Raw genomic sequence first — 24,094 nt, 5'->3', positions numbered from 1 at the left:
TCGAGCCATGCAGATTTGGAGTACTGCTCCCCCTGCTTCTCTGTTGTCACCTGCCGGTGACATGGTGGGTGATGCTGTATTCTTTAACTGCCAGTCACCTTGAGGTCTATGTTGTAGATTTCTGCCAGATCCCTTGCTTGAATGGAGGCCGCTGCATCGGCAGGGACGAGTGCTGGTGCCCCGCCAACTCCACCGGGAAGTTCTGTCATCTGCCCGCCCCAAAGCTGGAAAGGGAGCCTCCAGAGAGGGACTCCCACCACAGGGCCTCAGTGGAAGTCCCCTTGAGGCAGTCCACCTTCACTTTGCCTCTCTCCAACCAGCTGGGTGAGTGTGGGGCTGGGGATGCGGGGCAAAGGGCACACTGGATATGGGGTGGAGGGGTTCCTGGCATCTGGTGGAGGGGACAGGAAGCTGTCTCCAGGCCTTTCTTCAAGTCAAACCTCCCTCCCTCTCCTCTGCCCTCAGGGCTCAATTTTATTCCCTAAACATCATTGTCCTTCCATCCAAATTCATCAATATTTTTGCCCTCACCCCCTAGCGGGTGCTATGCCTGAGACAAAAGAGTATAAGTACAGGGTTTTCCTGCCTGCAAGAAGCCCACGGACCTGGACAACAGAGGGTGGGTGGACGGGAAAGAGAATAGCATCAATAAAACATTTCATTTCCCCTGCTTTTCATTATTAGGTGCCAAATAAAATGTGCCAAAAATATAGGCAGTCAGGGGGTGGAGAGCCCTGTGAGCCCAGGGTGTTGAGGGAAGGCTGTGTGGAAGAGGTGGACCTTGGGCAGGCCTTAAACAGTGGCAGCCTTTGGTTAAGCAGGAGGGAGTGGGAGGAGCTCCTCTGCAAAGGGCCTGGCGTGAGCCAAGGCATGGAGGCAGGACAGTGCAGGTTAGTTGGGCTGGAGCTCGGGCTGTGCAGGATGGTGGGGAAGGCAAAATCAGGAAGGTCGTTTAGAAGTTGATAATGAAGATCCTTCACTGGTAGGCAGGGAGTGAAGGAGTCTGCACTTCATCCTGTCCTCACTGGGGAATTGTGCTGGGGTGGGGCTCCGTTTTACCAACTCTGACCCCAGCCCCTGTGTCCAGTCTCTGTGAACCCCTCCTTGGTGAAGGTGCACATTCACCACCCGCCCGAGGCTTCCGTGCAGGTCCATCAGGTGGCACGGGTGCGGGGCGAGGCTGAGGAGGCGGCGGAGGAGAACAGTGTGGAGACCAGACCCTTGCCCCAGCTCCCCGCCAGCCCTGGCCACAGCTACTGGGACAGCAACAGCATCCCTTCTCGACCTGGAGAGGCCCCTCGGCCACTGCCCCCAGCAGCTCCCAGGCCTCGGGGACTGCTGGGACGGTGTTACCTGAGCTCTGTGAATGGCCAGGTGAGAACGAAGCTCCAGCCTCAGCCCCGAAGGCTTCCAGAACAGTGATTTCCCCCCGCTCTGCCCCTTCTTCTCTCTCTCCTCTTTGTTCTTATGGAATATGAGTGTCTGTAGAGTCTCCCACTCCTCAGATGGGAAAACTCAGGTCATAAAATTGCCTGAGTGCAGGGAGGCTGGGCCTCCTACCTGGGCCCCCCGAGATACCTGTCAGTGCCAGGCATGCAGAAGAGGACCTAAGAGAGTCTCCCTTTAGAGGGGCACCAGTTTCCCTGGGTCCCAGGAAATGCTAGGCTCTCCTAGACATAAGTCTAGGACCCCCTGGTACATGGACAGTGGGGCTATTAGCCAAGGGACAGGGACTCTGAGTCCCCAGACCTCCCCTGACCTCTCAGCTTATGGTGTCCCTAAGCCTGGACCCTGTCCACGGGGAAGGTTGGCACTGTGGGTGACCCTGAAATTTGACAGAAGAAAGCCCATCCTTTGGGACTCTGTGGGCCAGGACATGGCATTGTGCAGAGAAGATCTTGTCTTGCCTGGGATGTGTCCCCACCCCTTAAGTTTCGGGCTTGGCAGAGTGGACTGCAGGTTTCTTTGCTTCCTTCCTGGACATCAGCTGACTCTCTCCTACTGTCCCTTAGGTGGGGGTACCCTCTGGCAAGCTGTGGGGAGGGGGGAGGAGAGCTCTTGTTTCAGCCTTTCCTGGGACATCTCTGTACACAGCAGGGGAGGTAAGAAGTGGTGACAGGTGTCCATGGCCTTTTTTCCAGTGTGCCAACCCCCTGCTAGAGCTGACTGCCCAAGAGGACTGCTGTGGCAGTGTGGGAGCCTTCTGGGGGGTGACCTTGTGTGCCCCATGCCCACCCAGACCAGGTGAGTGCTGGGTGCCAGGGTCCAGGGTTGCAGGCGAAGCTCTCTCAGTGCCTGGCCTCTGCTGCGTGCCCCCATCCATCTCCCTCCAGGGTCTCAGAGGTCAGGCGAGTAGAATTTGCTGGTAAATCAGGCAACCTTTCCAGATCTGCTTCGAGCATGCTTCTGGCTAGTGGCCAAGGCTCCTGATGGCTCAGACCCTCCGCTGGGTGCAACCTGGCCTACTTGCTCCAGTTGATTGCCTAGGAGGGGTTCCTTCCTTTTGCCAGCTGTTCTTGCTCAGATTTTAGAGATCCCATCCTAGGACGGACCCTCTTCCACCCCTGGACTCCTCTCATATACCCCATGCCCAGGTACCAGGGGCCAGAGGTCTTGATTTGTTGGTTCAGTGTTCTCCTCATCCTCTCCCTTCTCCTCACCTCCTGCTTCCTGCCTCCTGTCTTTGAATCAGAATTAGATGTGTGTCCCAGAACATCTTCAGCCTTAGGGCATGGGAAATCCATTTCCCTGTCCTCTTTTGGATAATGGGAAAATCTAACATGTATTCATTCATTCATTCTTTCCTTTATTCACTCACTCATTCACTCACCCAGCAAATACCAGGTGCCTCGTGTGTGCCATGCACTGAGAATTTCGGAGTGAGTGAAACGCTGCTCCTGCAGGCTTTGACCTTGCAGTCAGGAGGCTGCGATGCGGTGCCTGTGCCTGAGTATGGTTTCTGCCTGCTCAGCCTGTCTTCCCCCTCCAGGCCTCGCTCTTGGGCCCCCGCCTGCCGTGTATCTCTTTTGCCTGTCAGCAGTAGACTCAGTGAGTCCACTTTGTGGGGGCCTGGACCAGAGCCCAAAGGTAGGAGAGACGGAGCTGTTCTTAACTTCACATTCGGCTGTAGAGCAGCGACCATATTTTCCAAACTAAAAATAAGTGTAGATGATTTCACGGGGTAATAGAATTTTTGGCAAAGCAGCAAAGGATAGTATTAAGCTTCCGGGCTTGACCATCCGACACTTACCAAAGTACCAGTCCCAGCTCTGCCCATTAACCTCTCTCTGCTCCATCTCCGATCTGCAAAATGGAGACAATAATAGCACCAGTCTCATAGGGCTGCTGCGGAGAGTAGATGATGTGATGCATGTGCTTAGCGTTAGGTCCATAAATGGTAGATGTTAATATTATTAGAAAGTACCTCTCCAAAAGAGGAAAGGGAATGGACCCGCTGCCCACCGGGAGGAGTGCCTCGAAGTGCTCAGCATCTCCCCCTGCAGGCCAGAGATGTTTTGCCACTTTTCTGTTTTCCTTGTTTTCCTTCCTCCTGGTCCTGCTGATCCTTGAGACTTCCATATTTCACATTCCATTCCGTCAACAGCTATTGACACTGATGAAGCAACTATTGAAAGTGCCCCTAGTTTGCAGGCCCTGGACAAACAGTGGAGAATGAGGTGGAAACAGTGCCTCTCCTCTCCGAGCACGGTGGGACTGGGGGATTGCCGTGGGGAAGGGGGATTGCGGACAGGCAGCGGGCATCAGGAAAAGAGGGCTCGTGCAGGGACTAGACGGTACGAAATGTGGTGGGAACAGACAGCAGAACCAGCTGGGGACACTGATAGATCCTATAGCACCTTCGTGCGAATTAGAGAAAGATACTCCTTCTAGTTGTTCAAAACAGTCTTTATAAATATAGAAATCTAGGTTGCAAATGATTCCTTTAGATGTGGTGCTTTTGTGCAGTGCACAACCTGCACGGCTATCCACTGTGGGGTAGGAAATCCTAGCTCGAACTGGTGGGTCAGGGAAAGCTTCTTGGAGGAGGTATCATCCAGGATGAGATCTGAAGAATTGTTAGGTTAGGCCAGTCAAAGAGATGGGGAAGAGCTTAACAAGCCAAAGAAATTGCATATGCAGGTGAGACCAAAAGAGTGAGCAACATTTCCCAAAGCAAGCACACCCCAAGCTGAGCCCTCTTCCCAAAGCAAGCACACCCCAGGCTGGGCCCTCTTCCCCACGGAGTGCAGCACATCTCAGCAAGCTAGGCACATTGGTGCAGACCCTGGAATGTCAAGCATTCCATCACACCAAAGAGCATGATAACAAAGACCAGGGCAACATAAACATTTAAAACACATTAAAGTGCAGCTGGACATTGTATAGAGAAAGGGCACAAGCTGGGAGCTTCATTTGTGTTGACAGGGTGCCAGACACCTAGCTCCACGCCCAAGCCTGGGCCCAGGCGGGGAATGTTTCTTTAAGTAGGCATGACAAGCAAGCTACTGTGCAAGAGTCAGAGGAAGGAAAAGAGGCCAGATCCTGCGGTGGGATTTGGGATGGTGGGCAAGACAGGCAGGACTTCTAGGTTCTAGAACATTTCAGCCCTGGGGCGTTTGCTCCACTGAGCCTCTCTTTCTCCTCTAATAAAATAAAGCCTTGTCCCTCAGAAGAGGGCTTTGTTCTCTATCCCCAACGAGGTAGTCTAGCAGAATTGGGGATGAGAGAAATAATACAGCCAGCAGCCGAGAAACAATGTGACTTCATGGTTCCCCTAAGTCACCTTTGGCTTCTGAGGCTCCATGCCGACTGTCAAAGAAGGTCCCTGTAGATTGCTGCTATTTCTGACATGGAAAAGGACTTGTCTTGAAGTCTCAATTTACATGACACAAAATCCCTTTTCTTCCAGAAAAATGCCCTAGTGCCTTCTTTCTCAGGGAGATAGCTCAGTCAATCTAGGCTAGCCTTTCTTTTCTCTGTGTGACAGATGCAGCTGACCTTTCTGCTCCTTTGGGATTTATCAAAGGTCCCTGCTCAGAGTTTCTGAAGTCCCCCTGCCAGGGTCTGGAGAGCACCTGGCTCTCAAAACCACTTTGATTAAAGCCACATTTTTTGAGTTTTTGTCTGAGAAAGACAGACATCTGGGTTGACTGGAAAGTTGGCCACTGCCCCATCTGGCTAGGCACTGGTTGTGTCAACCCCAAAGCCCCTTTGCTGGGGCAGACAGGGCTGGCACACAGCTCGAGGCCCGCAGTGGTGAGCTCCAGCTGTTTGCTGCGAGATCGTCTTTCCATCTGCCTGGCATAGGATGAATTCATCTCAGAACCCAGGCCCCTCCCTGAATCTCCAGGGAGAGCTGACTCTTCAAAGAATTCTTCAGCTTTCCCTTTTAAAAACAATAGTAGTGGCCAGTTACTGAACTTTTATGCTACACTAGGCTTGTCACTCATCATTTAATTGTTACAACCACCTGCAAGCTAAGGCTTTTTATTCCCATTCGATAGATGAAGGAAATGAAGTTCTGAGAAGACTGTGGAACTTGTTCAAGGTCACACAGTTAGGACAAGTGGAGCGAGGGTTCAAACGCCACAGTGTGTCTGATTCTAAGCTAACTAGATCTCCCTAATTCTTCTGGGGAGGCCTGTGCTTGCTTGAAGACAGCAAAAATCAGGACCCTAGACTAGAATTTCACAGACAGGAGGGTGTGTTTTATGAGTTACGTGTGCATAAAGGACAACAGCCCTCAAGAAAATTGGAGTTGAATGGATAGGCAGGACACCTCTAGCCCAGACCTAAGAGTTAACGGAGATATGTTGAAAGAACTGTCCCAGGGAGAAGTGGCTAGGCTTGTTCCACGCAGTTCAGGAGGGCAAAGGCCAATGTATGGATGTTTCTGGTAAGCAGAGCTCAACGTGAAACTGAGTGCAAGGAACAGTTATTAAAAACCGAACACAGCAATATAATGGCTGTTCCCAGAAGTACCGAGCTCCTGCCACAAGGATCCAAATACCCAGCATCCAAATAGTTCTGACCTCCTCCTCTTTTTCGTTATTCTTCATTCACTCTCCGGATCCCTTTCTGGGAGGGTTCCCAGGAAGAGTGATATACTTCCTGCTGGGCAGGCACTTCCCTGGGGCCTCCAGACCCTAGGATTCTCTGCCTAGAGAATTCTTAAGTTTTTCATGAATCCAATAATTTATTTATTTGGAGGCCATAGAGAGGAATGGTTCAGAATTTATCCTCTGGAGGCAGGTGCCTGGGATCATAATACCAGCTCCATCCACCTGCTGGGTGACCCCTCCGTGCTTCGGTTTGCTCATCGGTAAAATGGGGAGAATATTAGTAAGTACCTCCAACAGGGCCTGGCCCATAGTGAGCGTCATTTTAGTGTTTGCATTATTATTTATTCCATTTGATTGAGTGCCTATGCTGTTCCATGTGCTGCGCTTGGCTCTAGAGACATAGCAGTGATGAAGAAGACAAGGTTCCTATTCTCATGGAGCTTACACTTTATTGGAAGAGATGGACAAGCAAACAGGCTGTCACAGAGCAACATATTAGTGCTATGACAAGGGAAAGCCTGCAGGTGTTGAGAGCACTTGAGAGGCTTGCCTGGTGTGAGTGGCAGGGGCGGTGACACCTGCCATCCACCCTCACTGTGAATCACACAGTTCAGTTGCTGGGGGACGTGCTCCCTCTTCCCAGCCTCTCTCCCATCCTTCCGTCTGTCTCAGTGTCAGCATTTTCAGAATCCACATTTACACCCACACTGTGGCCTCTTAGTTGGAGCAACGTGCAAACCCTGAGCAAGACTGTCCATGGCAGGGACAAATATTACAACTTATATTTACATCTTTTTAAACTTAAAAAAAAATAAGCTTTAATTTTTAAAAGAGTAGACTTATTTATGTCTTCACTTACTCTGCATGTCAGTCTGTCACCTGTCATGTTTGGCACACAAAGCATACTCAGGGAAGAGTGGAGTTCCAAGAAAAGGTAGTGCCTCTTATGTTTGTCTGGCCTCACAACGCACAACATACAACAGTGCTCAGTTTATGGGATTTTTCAATTATGTTGTCTAGTTTTAACTAAAGCAACTCTCACTAAGTAGCAAAGTGACTCTTGAAAAAATCTTTGCAAAGAAACAGGATTCAAAATAATGCTAATAACATAATTGCAAGTAATCATTAAAAAATGCAAAGCTGACTTTTCTCCTCTTATATGAAATCATCTATATTCTAAGGTAAAAATAATAATGATCTCTCAGATGTGAACCAAAATGGAGCCCAGGATCCAAATGCTCAAGAAGGCTATATGAAATACAGTTTTATCTGCTGCCGTTACTAACAAACCTTCCCCAGAGGTAGCAGCTAATGATGGACTCAGAGGTGTCTTGATTGGAAAAACATTAAAAAACAGAGACACTCAAAGTTGTCTGTACAATTGGATGAAAGTATAGCTATTTCTAACATGCCTCTTGTTTTTTTCAAGAATCTATTTTAACAATAAAATATGTGAAGAACTATCTTTTTATAAGCCACTAATGAAAGGATGAACGAGAGGACATATAGTATCAATAGTAAATAATTTCTTGAATAAAAATAAGCTGTACCAAACAACTCTGGAAGTATAGCCGCTGATGCTATGACTGATAGGTAATGGCAATGTAGAGCACCGGATGTAAAATTCCCTCACCACAGCCTTCATAGGCAAGCTATTGTCACAACGAAGTCAAAGCCGGAGGAAGAGAAATTCATCACGCAGTTAACTTTGTAAAACAAGACCTTTAAAAGTATAAGGATTTCTTTATAAAACTTTGTGTTGGAATAATGTCTATGAAAATCACGTATACTACTTGAGAATTGCTTAAGGATGAGTAAATCTTTAAAAAAAAAAACAGAAAGATGGGTGTTCCACATTTACTGTCTTTTTCTGTGATGACAGGTGGCTGTCAGTACTAGAGTACCTGCTAGAGTTTTTCAAGAGGGTTGACATACTACTCTGTCCCTCCAAAGTAATGGAGAGTTTTCCCTGTTTTTATTTAACATAAATAGATTTTTTTTTTCCTTGTAAAGAAAGGGGAATGGTGTGAAATTAAGGCAGAATGTGTATCAGCACCAAAACACTGAGAACTAGTTTCTCATTATGGGATGCTATAAACCATCTCCATTTGCACACTTGAAATATTTGAAAATTATTTAAAATTTGTAAGAACAAAAAACTGACCTCTGGAGAAGATGGAAATTTACTAGCCAGATTTCAACAGCAGCATCACATGGTTGGTAAATGTGAGTGAAAAATGAATGTCATGATTTTCTAAGTACAATCACTGATGAAGTTCTTCCATCTTGAGCTAGGATACTTTGTCAGCTACCACAGCATTGAAACCAAATATCATAATAAACCAAATTTAGCCAGGGTGTGAATTGTTGTATCTAGATATTTAAAAAAGAATAAAACGACTATAGTTATATAAGATGTAACCATTAGGAGAAACTGAGTAATGGACACTTGGGCCCTCTCTGCACTATTTTTTGCAACTTCCCTCAAATCTATAATTGCTTAAAAAAAAAACGTAAAAAAAAAAGTAATAACAAAACATGTCCAATCGTGTTATATTGTATTATATTGATGTAGTATAATATATACTGTATATAATATCATAACTATTTATAAGATATATAGTTACTTAGTATTTTTGAGAGCAAGGTGGGATGAGAGTAGCCTGGTAGGAGCCAGGGAAGGGATTTCAGTCAAGGAGGCACAGCTGCCCAGGGTGATAGCTTGGGGAGATGGGGCCTCACAGCTGCAGAGAGGGCTGGACATCCAAACTGCACCCTACTTCCCAGCCTGGGTGACAGAGGAGCCCAAGGGCCCTCATTGAGACTTATCTGTGTCTTCACTCCTCAGCTTCTCCAGTGATTGAAAATGGCCAGCTGGAGTGTCCCCAGGGCTACAAAAGGCTGAACCTCACTCACTGTCAAGGTAAGGATGACTAGGGCCAAGGCTGGGCTTGGGAAAGGGAATGACCGAGACCTGCTGATGCAGACAGGAGGAGCAGCTGACACTGCCTGAGTGGTCTCCACGAGGCACCTCTAAGCCCCGTCTTGAGGGAGCTGTGGCAGTTGCTGGTTCTACTGGCCCAAGGAAGTCAGGAGTTAGTGATAGAGGGAGCTGAGAAAGGACCTGGGAGCTGAGCCCAACCCCTTGGCCCCATCTCCACCCACCCTATCCCGGGCCTGGGCCAAGCACCTCTCTAGGGCTGTGTGGTATTGTGTCTGATGATGTCACCCAGACCCCACACATCCACTCACCTCTTGGGCTGATCTCCCTGGAATGGGAGGACTTTTGACTCCAGGGTCAGAGATCAAGTCAGCCTGAATTAGTGGAGACCTCTGTGGACTGTCTGTCCCCAACAAAGTACCTTCAGCTGCTCAGGCCTCCCCTTACCTCAACCCACAACCAGGAGGGGGAAGGGGGAAGGCACAGGTGGAGGAGAGAGGGACTATATATAGCACAGACCCTGGCCTGGCTGGCCTGGCTGACTGGCTCTGTTAGGCCAGCTGAGGTCCAGGGTGCTCTGCATTAGAGAGCCCTTAAAGGGACAAGGCCCAGAGGCACCTCGGTACAGAGGGCTGGGAAGTAGAGCTCAGCTATGGCTTTGTCACTACAAGGAATTCTAGAGAGAGTGTTGGGGACCAGGATGACTGAAGCCTTCACTGAGGGGGCAGCGGCCGCCACCAAGCAGCTCAGGCACTGAGAGGAGAGCCACTGTTGGCCGTGGACTGGAGATCAGGGCCTTCCAGCCTGTGGGCAGCTCCTGGGGCTGACAGGTCAGTGGGGACCTGAGGCAGCTTTCCCTCTGGAGAGCTTAGAGAGCTGGACAGATCACTGTCTGTGTGGCTTACTTTGGGTGAAGCTGAGTTAGAGATAAGGGATTGACCCAGATGGCCTCCTAGGTACCTTCTCCCTGGAGGCTTCTTCAGGAGAGAGGAGTCTGAGGAGCTCTGGTGTGGCTGTGGGGTGCCAGGCCCTGGAGGGGATTTCTGGCCCATGGATAAGTAAAGGTGGACCAGGAAAAAGGGTAGGCCTCTCTCCCCACCGAGCCCGGGTCAGCCTCCATCAAGAGCAGTGGGCTGAGGGCCTAGTGGACAGTGGATGCGGAGAGATGTCTGTAGTTTTGCCCTTGGAGGGTGTTCATATCTAAACTATCCCCAGCAGCCTCTCCCCCTGATGTGTTTCCCAGCCCAGAAGGTTAAACTTATTCTCAAACTCTCAGATGAGCTCTCTGCTCACCCTCCACTGAGCCCCCAGGACAGGAGATGCCGAGGGAACCTCCCCCTTCCTACATCTGTGACTGTGGCCTCCATGCCTGTAAAGGGACCCACTCAACTCTGTACCTGCATGCCCCATCCCTCCTCTCTCTCCATCCTTCTCTTCTGCTTCCATGGGATAATTTTGGGGTGTTGCTGTGAGCTGCATACATCGTGCTAGGTGTTAGTACACAGGGATGGCTCAGACACAGCTGCTGCCCCAGATGAAGACAGACACCCAAACAATTACACTCAATGAGAGAAGTGCTCTCGATGTACTGGGTGCTATGGGATACATGACAGGGGTCCTTCCCAGACTGGATCAGGCTTCAGGTGATACCTGACCTAGACTTAAATGATGTATAGAGTTAGCCAGCTAAAGGGGATGTGGGCATTCCAGGCACAGGGAACAGCATAAGCAAAGGAGTAGTTTGAGCTGGCTGGAGTATAGCCTGTACACGCACGGGAGAGAACACAGGCATCTTGGGGTCTCATCCAAGCCATCCAGTTATCCACAGGCATTGGAGAAATACGGTGGAGGGCCTCGGATACCATAAAATGGTGCAGGGGCTCCCTCTGGGAGGTGATAGGGAGTCTGGAGGCTTCTCAAGCAGAGAGGAGGCAAGTTAGATGTGTGTTTAGACATATTACTCTGGCCGCAATCCGGAGGCAAATGGATCAGTTTCCCTTCCTAGCTCTCCCTCCCAGTAGGGCGTCCTGCCAAGGAGGAGTTGGTCACCTTTCAGCCCCTTCATTCCTGTGCTTTGGAGAGCCATCTTCTCCAAAGCCTGTGGCTGAGCAGGTGGCTCTGATGCTACCAGGCTCCCATGCGTTATCACCTGGCCCTGGAGGTGGATGCCCCTCACAACTCTTTTATGCTCACCATCATCACTGCCACCACAATCGTCAATGAAGACATCATCACCAAGAGGGGCCCTGACTTTTTGGTGCTTAGAGTGTGAGAGCTGGGATCTCCTCTTGGCAGGAAGAAGTTCCTGGCGTGGAACATTTTTGAAATCACAAAGGAGCTAATGTAGCTCCCTTACTTGGAGAACGGCATGAACATCCACTGGTCTTGGGGGATGTGCGTGGCTTGCCTGAAGCAGGGGGTGCTTGAAGGACCTGGCGACGTGCCCTCCTGACTCTCTGCACCCCAGTGCCTGCTTCCTCTTCCTTGTTGAGGTCCCTCCATTCTGCAGCTCACTGTTCCCCAGACCTTGGGTCCTACAGAGATGCTCTGAAGTCTCTCAGGAAAGCTGACTAGGAGGGACTGGGTGGCCCCTTCTCCAACTTCCAACCCCAATTGTCCCCTTATCTGCTTCCCCTGTTCGTATCCCAGCATGTCACTTACTAGCTGAGTGACTTTGGGCATGTCACTCTTGAGGCCTCAGTTTCCCTACCTATAAAATGAGGACTTGTGGACCTACTTAATAAAATCGTTTGTGAGAATTAAATGAGGTGTCATATGTAAAGTGCCTGGCATGGTACCTGACACGTCATAGGCACTCAATAAACATTAGCTCTTAATATTACGATCGTTATTACCAGTTATAAGACGAAGTGATTTGAAATTTTTACCTCATTTTATCCACCTATCCAAGACTAACTGGTAGTTACTATTATTATCCCCATTTTACAGATGAGGAAACTGAGGCGCAGAGAGAGGGGTCACATAGAATAAATGGCAGCTCCCTTATTGTTGTCCTTGAACTGGGAGAAATTATTCGAAGATCTCTGCCCCAGCCCTTCCCCTCCATCAGGCCTCGGTGGGGCGGGCACATGGCCATCTTCTCCAACCCTGCAGATGTCAACGAGTGCTTGACCCTGGGCCTGTGCAAGGACTCGGAGTGCGTGAACACTCGGGGCAGCTACCTGTGCACCTGCAGGCCTGGCCTCATGCTGGACCCGTCAAGGAGCCGCTGTGTGTGTGAGTGCTGGCGGGGACCGGGGGTGGCGGACCCTGGGAGGCAAGATGGGACCCTCAGGGTCCACGGGCCAGGCCCAGAACAGAAACTTCCCCCAGGCCCTGTCCCAGGGCCCAGTGTCCATGACTCAACCTGGAACTGGGCCCAATGCACAAAACAGATCTGTTCCCTGCTACTGGGATGGAGGCAGTTACTACTTCACTTCTGGCTTTAGCCATTTCTTTGGGGGCTTTGCAATTTGAGGTTTTCTACTATTTCTTTTTTTTTCCCCTCTCTCTAATCATTTCTGTTCCACCTGTTGCTTCATTTACTTTGGGGGGATGTGTGGTGCCTCAGCTCTAATGTCCAGCTGAGCAGTGGCTGCCTCTTCCAGTGCCTGAGCTTAGGAGCCCGGTCACTTAGCTGCAGACCTTTCTGAGGGGACCTGTCTTGAGCATGAATGGCACTGCTGCCCGGCCCCAAGGCCTTTCCATAATCCTGGGGTCCCTTGTAGTTTTGAATGTGTCTCTGCGTCCATGAACACATATGTGTCATGAGTCATACCAGCCTCGTGTCCGCGTGTGCGTGCATGCATGCCCGGACAGCTGTTTCCAGTGACCTCTGTGGTTTCCAGCTGGCAGAGGCCCAGGCTGGCAGCCCCCAGGCCCCCGCCCCATGTCAGAGCTGACGCCAGGGCCCAGACGGGGCTTTCCTAGGACAGGGAGGCCTGACCAGAGCTGAATAAAACCAGTCCTGACTGGCCTCAGCAAAATGACAGCCTGGGTTGGGTGGGCCACCCCACCCCAAGCCCTGGCTCTGCTCCCTATAGCTGGCTGGCGAAGCCCTCAGTATGCAAACTGTCTGAGGAGACCGTGGGATGAACTCGACTCCAGCACCACCCACAGGGAGCACCCCTTGTGAAGGGAGGACTCCGCCCAGTGAGTGTCTCCAGGGAGAGGAGACAGTAAGAGACTTGAGAGGGGACACCCAGAGAATGAGGGGACCCAGAGTAAGGAGAACTTGTCAGCCTACTCTCGGGAAGACCTCGTGGTGACAGAGACATGTAATCAAGGCCTTGAGGAGCATACAGCCCTTTCTTCTCCCCATCATCCTCCCCCCACTTAAGATTCCTTTATCAGGCAGGTGTGTTTAATGTCTGAGGTGACATCTTTCTTAGTGCCAGAAAGAGACCCAGAATACAGGGAAGCAAAGATGGCCCTTGGGTGGTCTTTATTTTCTCTCCCTTCCTAATGTTACTCACTCCAGCCTCTTCTGACGCTTCATCTCCCTGGAGGTGAGAGGGCAGACACGAAGTTCCTCTCCCTTCATTTCTGAGCTTTGCCCTCCTCCTGTCACCTGACCGGGGCTAGTAGAGCAGTCTACAAGGACCCCGCCCAGCTGGCAGCCTCCTGATATGCCCAGCTGAGTCACCCCTACCCTGCGGCAGCTGGAGGCGGAAATTGCACCTGGACACCCAGGCTCATGGACTGACCAATAACTGCCCTGTGTATAGCACGTAACCTCTCCCAAGGCACATTTTCATATATCACTGTGAAGAAGGTTTATTAGTCAAGAGTCTTTGGGTTGCAAGTGACAGAACCCCAACTCGAACCACCATAAGCATATATAATTCATTGGTCATACAGTTAGGAAGTCCAGGGGTAGGTGTGCCTCAGGCTTGGCAGGATCCAAGCTCCCCTAGCATCTTTAGGATGTCTCTTGCTCTGTTTCCTCTGTGTCAATTTCAGAGTTTCTTCTAAGGTGGCCACCAAATGCTCCAGGCCTATATCTCCCAACCTTGCAAACTCAATTTAAAAAATAGGAAAATTAAAAGCACCTCTTATCTAATAATCCAGGAAAAGTCCCACTGATTATTATCATTGGACTTATTTGACAAGGGCTCATCCCTGACCCAATTACTATAACCAGGGATAAGGGCCACACTCCTTCAGCCAGGAAGTGGGGTCAGCCTCCATTCTAATCACATGGACCAAGACTGGGGTAAGGGGTGGATCCTATAGAAAAATCAGGGTGCCGTTACCAGAATATGGGGGCATAGATGCTGGGCAGGCAGAAATACAGGCATCCGCCACCCATGGAATCATCATTATCACCCTTATTTCACACATAAAGAAGGTAAAGTCCAGGGAGGTTTATAGCTCATGGTGGAGCAGGGATTTGAACTTGGGCTGCTAAATCCTGACCAGGACTCCCTAGAGTCATCAATTCCTCAGCTATAAGTGTTGCCCCCTTCACTCCACCCCTCGTCCCTTCGTCTGGCCCTCTTAGGATTTCAGTCTCTTCCAACGAGGCATGGCCTCTTCATCTTCTGTTGAGATAATTTACAAGAGAATAGACTGTAATATTTATAAGCAAGGGAACAGTGGTGGTGGCACTCACTGTGGTCCACCGAAGTTTGAGTGGTAGACCCAGCCATCCATCCATCCATCCATCCAACCAGCATTTACTGAGCATCTGCCCGCACCAGACGCTGTGTAGTATATCTGGGTAACGAAGATGACCAAGAAAGTGTCCCTGTCCTCAAAGCTTCCTATCAGGCCTTTGGTTCTCACCTTGTCTCATTTCCTGAAGAAGACTGTGGCCCTCAGAGCACACTGCTCCCCACTTGACCCCAAGCCCATGTTGGGCTTTGGTAAACACTCATAAACGCAGCACCTGGAGGCAAGCAGATACATCCCCATTTCCTGCTCTCACGTGGGTGAGAGGCAACGGTCCCCTCAAATAGGTAGTAGGAGGACGTGCTAAAGCCTTCTACTGCAGCTATCTGTCCTAACGTTTTTGTGAGTATTTTCAGGGCCCCAAACTTCAGGAATGAGACTTGGGCCAGGCCAATCTGAGTACATGCAACCGGCCACTCCTCTATCTTCTGCCCTCCTGCCTGTGCTTTCCCCTCCCACTGGCTACCTGCCCATCCCCATCTGCTGTGTCTGTTTGCAGCGGACAAGGCTGTTTCCATGCAGCAAGGGCTGTGCTACCGGTCACTGGGGCCTGGCACCTGTGCCCTGCCTTTGGCCCAGAGGATCACCAAGCAGATATGCTGCTGTAGCCGAGTGGGCAAAGCATGGGGCAGCAAGTGTGAGAAATGCCCCCTGCCTGGCACAGGTAATGCTCTGTACCCTCTCAGCTCTGGCCACCAAAGGGCTTCCTCCAAGCCAGTGGCCATTTTCCCCTCCTGGACCTAACCTCAAGCCAGAAGACCCTAGTCTTCCTTCCTGCTCAACTCCTTAACCAACCTGGGGTCCCTCCCTCCTTGCTGCCACAGTAACCTTGTCCCCCCAAGGGAGGGGAGGGAGGGGGCTGGGTCCCTGCAGGAACGGCATCTTTCAGCACGTCCTTTGACCACTGACCTTGCAGAGGCCTTCAGGGAGATCTGCCCTGCCGGCCATGGCTACACCTACTCAAGCTCAGACATCCGCCTGACCGTGAGGAAAGCCGAGGAGGAGGAACTGGCCAGGCCCTTGAGGGAGCAAGAACAGAAGAGCAATTGGACCCTGCCCAGGCCAGCGGAGAGGCAACCACTCCGGGCGGCCACCGGCACCTGGCTGGAGGCCGGGACCATCCCTGACAAGGGTATCTGGGCTGGGGGAGATGCCTGAGGGATTCCCCTTCCCCCTTGGGTTACAGCCCCTCAAAGAGCCATGTTTATCCTGGGTGCATGTTTATCCTGGATGCATGGCATCTCATCTCTGGGGCTTTAGGACAGGGAGTTTAGAGTAGCAGCACCCAGCCCTGGGAAGCTGCTCTCCTGGCCTGTCGTGACTGAAAGGCCTCACTCCCTTCCTTTCTCCCACATGTGATCAAGAGGTGCCCACATCCCACAGAGCTGCTGGTGGGGGTGGGAGAGGTCAGCAGCAGCCCTACCTCCGCTGATCAGGCCTTTCCGTCCTCTGCCCCTGGCCATGCAGCTTCTGAGGCTGGTGCTCGCTGCAAGGCCTGAAGAGCTGGCAGGTGGATACTGGGGAGTCTGGGTGTTTTAGATCCCCTCCACTGGCCTTGGAGTCACTAAGGGGATCACTAACTCCGGCTCAACTGCCTTAGGCCCAAGAAGCCTGGGGCTGGGAAGAGATTGGGCTTGAGGCGCCCTGGCAGGTGCCCTGGATAACCTTGCAGAAGGCTTGTCCAAGTTGCTGGTAGCACAGAGTACAGGAAGCCAATGACATATTAGGACCAGGAGAACCATGTGATGGCCAAAATTCCTCCAGATATCTGGAACAGACAGAGATGTCAGGACAACCCTAGTTGTCATGGGAACTGAGCACTGGGGAAATCAGGAGCAACTCCTCTCTTTTCTAGAACTATTCCCCTGGCCCATAACCCAGGGTGAGAAGCAGAGGGACCTGGTATAGCTGGAGGCTTGGGAGGGAGGAGGTGGCAGTGCAAGGGGGAGGGTTACAGAGAGGACCCATGGGAGACTGGCCTGTCACTGGAGACCTTAAAGGAAAGCAGGAGATTTCCTCTCACCAAGTGAGTCAGCTCGAAGGCCCTCCAGACCTGGGATTTTGAAATCTATGGTGGCCAGCCCCAGTGGAGAGGGAGGGACAGAGGCAGGCAAGAAGAGTTTGAGCTGTCTGCACTGCTGACCTGCTGGGGATAAGGTTAGGGGGTCACAGACTGAACCAACCCTGGCTGTGGGTGGAAGGGAGAAGGCAGCCAGTCTGTCCTTCCTGAGCTCATGCTCTCACCTTCCCTTCCCAGGTGACTCTCAAGCTGGCCAGGTGAGTGAGTCCTCCCACCAGGGAGTTGGGCAAGCGTGGCAGAAAGTGGGACCTGGTAGCCCTTGAGGCCATGAGGCAATGTCCCGTGAGGGAGGGACAGGAGAAGGGTGGAGTATATGTAGGATTTTACTTGGAGAGATGCTGAAGTGGGAGGGCTTCACTGTCTTATTAGTGCTGGGTGTCACTCAAGCACTGCAGATGAGATCTAGAACTAGTTCTGGATTAATTCCAGATTTGGCACTTTCTGAGCTTGATTTGCTTAAATCTCAAGGTCTCCTCTGAGAGTGGCTCATGGGGAAATTGAGGCATAGCCTCAAACCATTTCACTGAGAAAGGTGGATCCCACCCCTTCCCTGTGCCCAGGAGTCCCTTGTGAAACACTGAGTGACCTAGAAAAACATTCCAGAAGAGCGTATCTGTTTTCCCTCACCAGTCTGCTCATCCCTTCCCTGTCTCCTGCCCCTCCAACCTGTATACCTGACTGTCCCCAAACACTGTTTCTCCAATGAGCTTCTTCTCTCCCTGGAGAGCCACATGATGTCCCCGCAGACCGAAGTTCCACTTCCATGTCTCCACAGCCCCGAGCCATGCTCCTGGTCCTCTGTCACCTTCTGCCCATCTTCTCCTCCAGGTTCCCCATGGCTCACCTACCTCTGTCCGTGGTCTGTGGTGAGGGATACCACGTGTGGCCTGGGGTCCCAGCTCTACCACACTGGCCCTGTGACCCTAGGTAGGCTAGTTAACCTCCGGAGCTTCTGTTGCTGTATCTGAGATCACAGCATTGATACGATGCTTGCTGATATGACACCGAGCCGGCACATTACGTACATCCGCTCATTTAGTCGTTGCAACCTACTATCATAGGATAGTTGAGAAGATTAAGACAATGAGCATAAAGTGCCTAGCAAAATGCCCAGCATGTAGTAAGAACTCATCAATACCAGGAATGAATGAAAAAGTGAGTGAGCTGGATGGGAAGCCTGGGGGCAGGGGCGAGCGTGGTGGCAGGGAGAGAGTCAAGGGGGTGACAGAGCAACCAAGAGTGACATTCTCCCATTTCCGTGCAGGTCACAGCTATTGTCACTCAAGAACCTACCTGGGTCCCAGGTAAGTTCCTCCTACTCGCAGCTCCCAGGAAACAGAAAATGGAGGGAAGGAGAGAGCTGCATCTAGTGGTTGAGTTACTACATCTGAGTTGATACATGGGGCTCAAATCAGATGAGGTTGTGGATGATGACATGACACGTGTATAGGGCTTTTCCAGGAGCCCTATACACCTAAGGGGCTCGTTAGGCCAGTGAAAGACACAGTGATGCTTTGCAAATATTTCTCTACCACAGCATTCATTCTGCATTTCGTGGTGCTGCTCAGTGTATAAAGGAGACCAAAAAGGAAGCATTGGCTGAAGTAAGGACTGGTTAGGTCCCCAGAGCCCTTTGCCCAGTGGCCTGTCTTCCCTTGGGAACGGCGAGGGCTCTGCAGAGTCCTGCTTGCCAGCTGCTGGGGTTGGGGACAGGGCAGTGTTCCGAAGTCAGAAAGCTGAGCTTCCTCTTCTTCTTCTATGAAATGGACACTAAGGCCTGGCCTACTGCCTCTGAGGCGGTGAGACGTTGATGTTCTTGGCAGAGCTCTATAAACTGTGAAGCGCTTTGCAAATAGAAGGGGAAGAATGCTAAACCGGGAACTAGGAGATCCGGCTCTGACTCCGTGTCCAGCAAGCTAGGTGGCCTTGGACAAGTGGCCATTTCTGCGAGCTTCAGTCTCCTCGCCTATAAAATGGAGCATGAGACTGGATGAGCTGTAAGACCCGTTAGAGCTCTCAGATTCTGACTCTTTTTGGGGCCAGGACTAGTTTAGGAGGCTAGGAGCCACCAGCCCTAGGCTCCACCCCTGGCTCTTGAGTCAGAACAGCAGGGAGAAGGGTGAGGCCACTGCCAGCATCTCTGGAAGGAATGCTGTCCAGAGCAGGAAGTCAGGCAGCCAAGGGGCCACAGGCCACCCACTCGGCCTCCCCCTCTCTCTGCAGGAGATGCCACAGGAAGACCAACACCTCCACTGCCTGAACAGGGGACTCCAAAGACCTGGGAAGAAGTGCAAGTGACTACCCCCATAGATGTGCTGGTGACCCCGGGTCCCCCAGGTACCTGCAGCCAGCCCTGTGAGGTGTGACTGGCCAGAGCCAACTCCAGGACCTCTCAACCAGATGAATCGTCTCCAGCAAACTCAGGCCAGGCTCAGAGCCCCAGCCTCACGTCATGGAGAACATAGGGAACCCTAGCGAACCCAAGAGCCCGGTCTGGAGCACCTGTCTAACCAGGAAGGGGAAAGAGAAAGGGCATGTGAGGGAAGGTCTTACTCAGAGGCCTTCCAGGAGAATCTGGGGTACCCTGTTGAGGGAAGGGAACATGTGGAGCTTCCAGGAGCCTGGCTCCTCCAGGCTATTGAGCCTGAGCCTACCGAGTGCCCTGGCAGTGGGCAGCCTCCTGACTTTCGGGAAGGAAACTGGTTCTAGTTCTCAAGTTTGTTTAACTGCCTGGAAGCCTGCGTTCCCACCCCACTAACACCACTTGCATTCCCCTACCCCCTCCCACAACAAGGGTGAGGGGGTGCGGTGTGGGGGAGATCCCTGGCAAACCCACCTTGCTCTGGAATGTGAGCTCCTCAGAGGCTCATTGTCTGGGGACTTGATGTCGCCACCGGTGCTCCCTGTGCATGTGCCTGCTCACTTGTGTTCTCGCCGGGGGCTTGCTGATCTCTTAACCTCCCAGACTGAGGCCACCTTGGGAGAGAGGGTATTTCCTCTGGCAAAGAGAGAGGCTGCAGCCTGCTGGAGCAGTCAGAGAGTGGGGGTCGGGGGTGGGGTTCCCAGGGCCTGAACCAGGGCAACCCACTGCCCCCACCCCCAGAGCTTCTCTCCTCTGGCCTCAGAGCACTGCTGCAGGGAACACCCTCGTCCCCTCCCTGCCCGGCAGGCAAGATGAGCTAGGTTAAAGGCTCAGCTCAGGAATCTGGGTCTCTGACCAAAAAAAAAAAAAAAAAAAATGGACCTGGAGGCAGGGACAGGGGGACAGGCTCAGCAGCAGCTCTCAGCTATGTGGAGGGACAGAATGCCCCCCAACCACCACCCACAACCTTTTGCCTAACCCCTCATCTCCCATGCCTCACCTCTCCGGGAGGACATTTAGAATCTGGTTGGAGGTCCCCATGAGCCCCTAGGCTGACACAAACTTGGAGCCAGGCGGAGACAGGCCGGTGTGCATGTTCAATTCAGTCCAACTTAGCAATGCTGTGAAGCCGCACTGTGCACAAGCCCCGCGGTGCCCGTCCCAACCCATTGCCTGGGTCCCCAGGGTTACCTCCGTGCTGTGGGCCAGCGTGGCGGGGACCCTGGGTGTGTGGGCTTCTGACTAGGGTCTCAGGGCCAGCACAGAAGCAGAAAGTGTCATTCATTCAGTCAGTCATCTGCTCATTCAGCATGTACTAAGTGCTGGGTGGTTCTCTAATATTAAGGACACAGTTCAAAAAAGCTAGAGTCCTTGCCCCACCATGTAGCCTCAGTTTTCAGTCCTGGTGAGTCTCCAAAGCGTTTCTGAATTCAGTGTCTTGTCTCCCCGCTTTTTACTCCATTACCACCACCCAAGGCGGTCCTCGTTTAAGTTATTTCGGCGGGTTTCTAAGGGTCTCTTGTGCCTCCCGGCCCATCTTCAGAGCAAGGTGGCATGGCAGCATGAGTGGTCTTTCTGAGACATGAGCGCTGATCATGCCCCACCGTGCGTGACCCCCTTGCATACAGGCGTATCTCAACCTGGCATTCAAGGCCCTGCTCTGTTGGCCCCAGACCACCTCTCCCCTCTTCCCCTGGCAGTTCTCCCCAAGCACCCTACTCACCACATGTGTCTGTCTGTCTAGGGGAAACTGGGCAGGAGTTGCCAGGGGAGGGAAGCTCTGGGCACTGTGGGTGAGGGCTCTGTGCCCCTGTTCAGGGTAAGGTCAGGCTGGAGGCCTCAGCAGGGCAGGCCCTTTGCTAGGACTTGGGACATGGGTAGCTGGAACCCACAGGGTCTCGGTCAGAGGGATGCACTACTGCGAGCTCCATCCTGGTGGGGCTCAGGGCCCTGGGAGGTATTACATAGGCCACACTATATACGTGGATGTGGGATGAGGTTTCTGTGGGTCCTTTGAGGCCCCTGTGCCCAGCGTCCCACACTCTTTCCACTGTGTTCCTCTGCCTTTGTCTATCCACTGCCCTGCCATAACCTCTATTTTGCTCTGTCTCCTCAGATATTGACAGATGTGCCACTGGAGCCACCAACATCTGTGGCCCTGGAACCTGTGTGAACCTCCCAGATGGGTACAGATGCATCTGCAGCCCCGGCTACCGGCTGCACCCCAGTGAAGCCTACTGCACAGGTACGTGCTTGGGCATCCTGGACTCGCTCAGTGTCTGGGGCGGCTGGGAGCAGGGCTGGGGAACAGAGTCAAGAGTCCAGGCAGCAGAAGGTCTAAGCAGTGCTGTGTGGTTTGCGGGTTGAAGAAGAGCACTTCCCTGCAGACAAAGCTAACCTTAACCTTGAGGAGACCAGTCTCTGGGAGCACCATTCGATGAGTCTCCAGGACTCCAGGAAAGTGGAAAGCCACCCCAAGGTGTCCCTGACCAATGCCCGGAGCCCTCAGCTCTGAGCTCAGCCTGCCCCTCAAACTGGCCATCTTGCTGCCTGCAGAGCACACCAAGGCCTGCCCTTATTATAAGTGTCTCCACCAGGGCCATCCCTGGAGGAGAGGTTTGGAGCCAAGACAAATCATCAGGTGTGGGCCTGATCCCGCCTACGCCCACCCTATATTATTATACAAAAGAGAAACATCCACTGTGCCTTGAAGGAGAAAGGAAGTGATCACAGGGCCACTGGCAGAGGGGGCCGTGTGGCAGGGAGGAAGTGTGGGACAGCTGCCCTCAGGCCCTTGGTGCCTGAGTGGGCCAAATGTGCTGACTTCATGGCTCCCAGCCTTAGAGATTTTTCATCTCTGGCCCCTTCTGCTCCCTCATCCCCTCCTTGTCACACAGCACAATCCCCAGTCCAGCCCTTAGCACGAGCAGGTTGCTGGCAGGTGCCCAAAGAAAGGCCTCTCTGACCACCCTCCCCACCTCCCTCTGCTCAGATGACAATGAGTGTCTGAGGGACCCCTGTGCGGGAAGAGGGCGCTGTGTCAACAGCATGGGCTCCTACTCCTGCTTCTGCTACCCTGGCTACACGCTGGCCTCCTCAGGGACCGCGCAGGAATGCCAAGGTAAGCCCTTGCCCCTAAGATGGGCTCGGGACCCCACAGATAGTGTTGGGGTGGAAAAGGATCCAGGCATTCACGGCACCCGGTCACCACGCTGCAGAGTGCAGGAAGTTAGGGGGCCGTGAGAACCAAGGCCATGGCTCTGACCTGGACCTGGGAGGAAGCTGACCTGCACTGAGACCAGAGAGGAGATATGAATTTGAAAAGCAGCAACATTCACAAAGGCTCCAAAGAACTGTGGCTGAAGCTGAGTGTGAGGGTCCAGGGACATGACCAAAGAGGAAGACAAAAAGCCAGGTTTCCAAATTCTGAGTGACAAGGAGCTGCTTTCATTTTGGGAAAGAAGAGCGACCTGTGAGGACACAATCTGGGACTCCTGGCAGACTGGGGAGCAAGCATGCCTTTGCGAGAGGAGCATGGGTCCTTGGCAGCTTGGAGATGCCTGTAAGGCTTTGAACTTTCCTGGGAAGCTCTACATGGGGCCACTGGATAGAGATGCTACCAACACAAACCTTTTATATGCGGCATTTATACTACAACACATACATTTTTACAAAAGAATTCACAGAGAAAATGACACAGCACTTTCCAAGCAGGGCCTTGGGATGTATAACTCGGTTGGTTCCTTCACCTGAAGAATGGAGCTGCTGTTTTTGGACTCACCTTGTGGTTCTGGGAGGGGCAGCCCAGCAGTCATCCACAGGCCCCTCGGAGAGGCTGAGAGAGCTGTGAAACTTCCCATTGTCAGGGTCCCCTCAGGATTTAATCCCCTAAGGATATGTTCTGCAGAGACCAAAGCCACCAGCTCCCTTCACCTGATTGTAGGGGGAAGGGGAATAGCGGAGACAAACCCACCTACCTTAACCGAAGAGTGAGAGACTTGCATGCATCATTCACTCAGTACTCAGCACTCAGCACCTAGGTGCCAGGTGTTGTGTAAGCTCTGGGGACAGTGCAATGAGTAAGGTGTGAATGGTGGCCCTGTGGGGTGAGGAAGCAACTGGTTCTGTATGGAAGAGGGTGTTTGAGCTGGGACGGAATAATAGTAGCTACCATTTAATGAACACTTATTATATGCCAGCACTGTCCTAAGCATTTTATTATATAAAGCTCAGCACCTCAACCCCATGCAGTAGAAATCCTTATCCCCATTCTATAGTTTAGCAAACCGAGGATAAGAGAGGTGAATTGAAACACCCAGGGACCTTGCACCTAGTTGTGGTAGAGTTGGAAACTGAATCAAAGTCATTCCAGCCCCAAAGCACAGTTTGCTTCCAACAACACACTCTCATACACGCAGGGCAAAGGACTGCAGGGAGCAGAGGGTATTCCAGGGAAATGGAGCCATGTCTGCAGAAAGCGGAGTAGTGAACAGGCCTGGCACGCTCTGGGAATAATGATAAATCCAGTGAGACTGGGGCGTGGGGAATGTGGAGGAAGTGGCAGGGGCCAAGGCCAGCACTGAAGTGTCTTGAGTGCCAGGCTGAAGTGCTTGGATACTGTCCCACAGGCAGTGGCAGCTGCAGAGGCGATGTGGTCAGCTGGCTTTCAGGGAGGTGACTCAGGCATCAGTGCTCTGAACGGGCTGGAGTTAGCGAGGGGAGAGGCTGTGGGCAAGGGGTTTCTCTGGGCTTCGCAGCCTTGGCAGACTCTGTGGGCCAGAGGCACTGCTCTCTGTAGGCTCGGCCCAGGGTGCTGGCCTAGGACTAGCAGTAGCTGCTGCAGGAAATGGTGTCACCAGGACTGACATAGACAAGGGGTTCCACCACATGCAGCCTAGGTCTCGGGAATGTCTCTGCCAGACAGACGGTTGGAGGAGGAGCGTGGGAGCTCAAGGTCAGCTGTGAGCGCTTCTCAC

At 52.2% G+C, this 24,094-nt stretch overlaps 1 protein-coding gene across 8 annotated transcripts in view; it reads left to right on the top strand.

The window, feature by feature from the left end:
* LTBP2 (latent transforming growth factor beta binding protein 2) overlaps positions 1-24,094 on the top strand; it is a 95,103-nt gene that overhangs the window by 49,972 nt on the left and 21,037 nt on the right. For 5 of the 8 annotated variants that reach the window (XM_039883796.1, XM_039883798.1, XM_039883793.1 and 2 more), the window contains exons 6-17: positions 118-324; positions 1,088-1,374; positions 2,142-2,244; positions 8,911-8,985; positions 12,118-12,240; positions 15,176-15,340; positions 15,593-15,808; positions 16,934-16,953; positions 18,021-18,060; positions 18,980-19,093; positions 21,235-21,363; positions 22,111-22,239. In XM_039883796.1, coding sequence (XP_039739730.1) covers positions 118-324; positions 1,088-1,374; positions 2,142-2,244; positions 8,911-8,985; positions 12,118-12,240; positions 15,176-15,340; positions 15,593-15,808; positions 16,934-16,953; positions 18,021-18,060; positions 18,980-19,093; positions 21,235-21,363; positions 22,111-22,239 — 1,608 coding nt within the window. The remainder of the gene's footprint in view (positions 1-117; positions 325-1,087; positions 1,375-2,141; positions 2,245-8,910; positions 8,986-12,117; positions 12,241-15,175; positions 15,341-15,592; positions 15,809-16,933; positions 16,954-18,020; positions 18,061-18,979; positions 19,094-21,234; positions 21,364-22,110; positions 22,240-24,094) is intronic. The other 3 variants (XM_039883794.1, XM_039883797.1, XM_039883799.1) reach the window with 2 other exon arrangements.

Source organism: Pteropus medius, unplaced genomic scaffold (genome assembly GCF_902729225.1).
Source record: "Pteropus medius unplaced genomic scaffold, Ma_sr-lr_union100, whole genome shotgun sequence".
In the NCBI taxonomy this organism is placed as follows: Eukaryota; Metazoa; Chordata; class Mammalia; order Chiroptera; family Pteropodidae; genus Pteropus; species Pteropus medius.
This window is presented reverse-complemented; position numbering and strand designations above follow the sequence as displayed.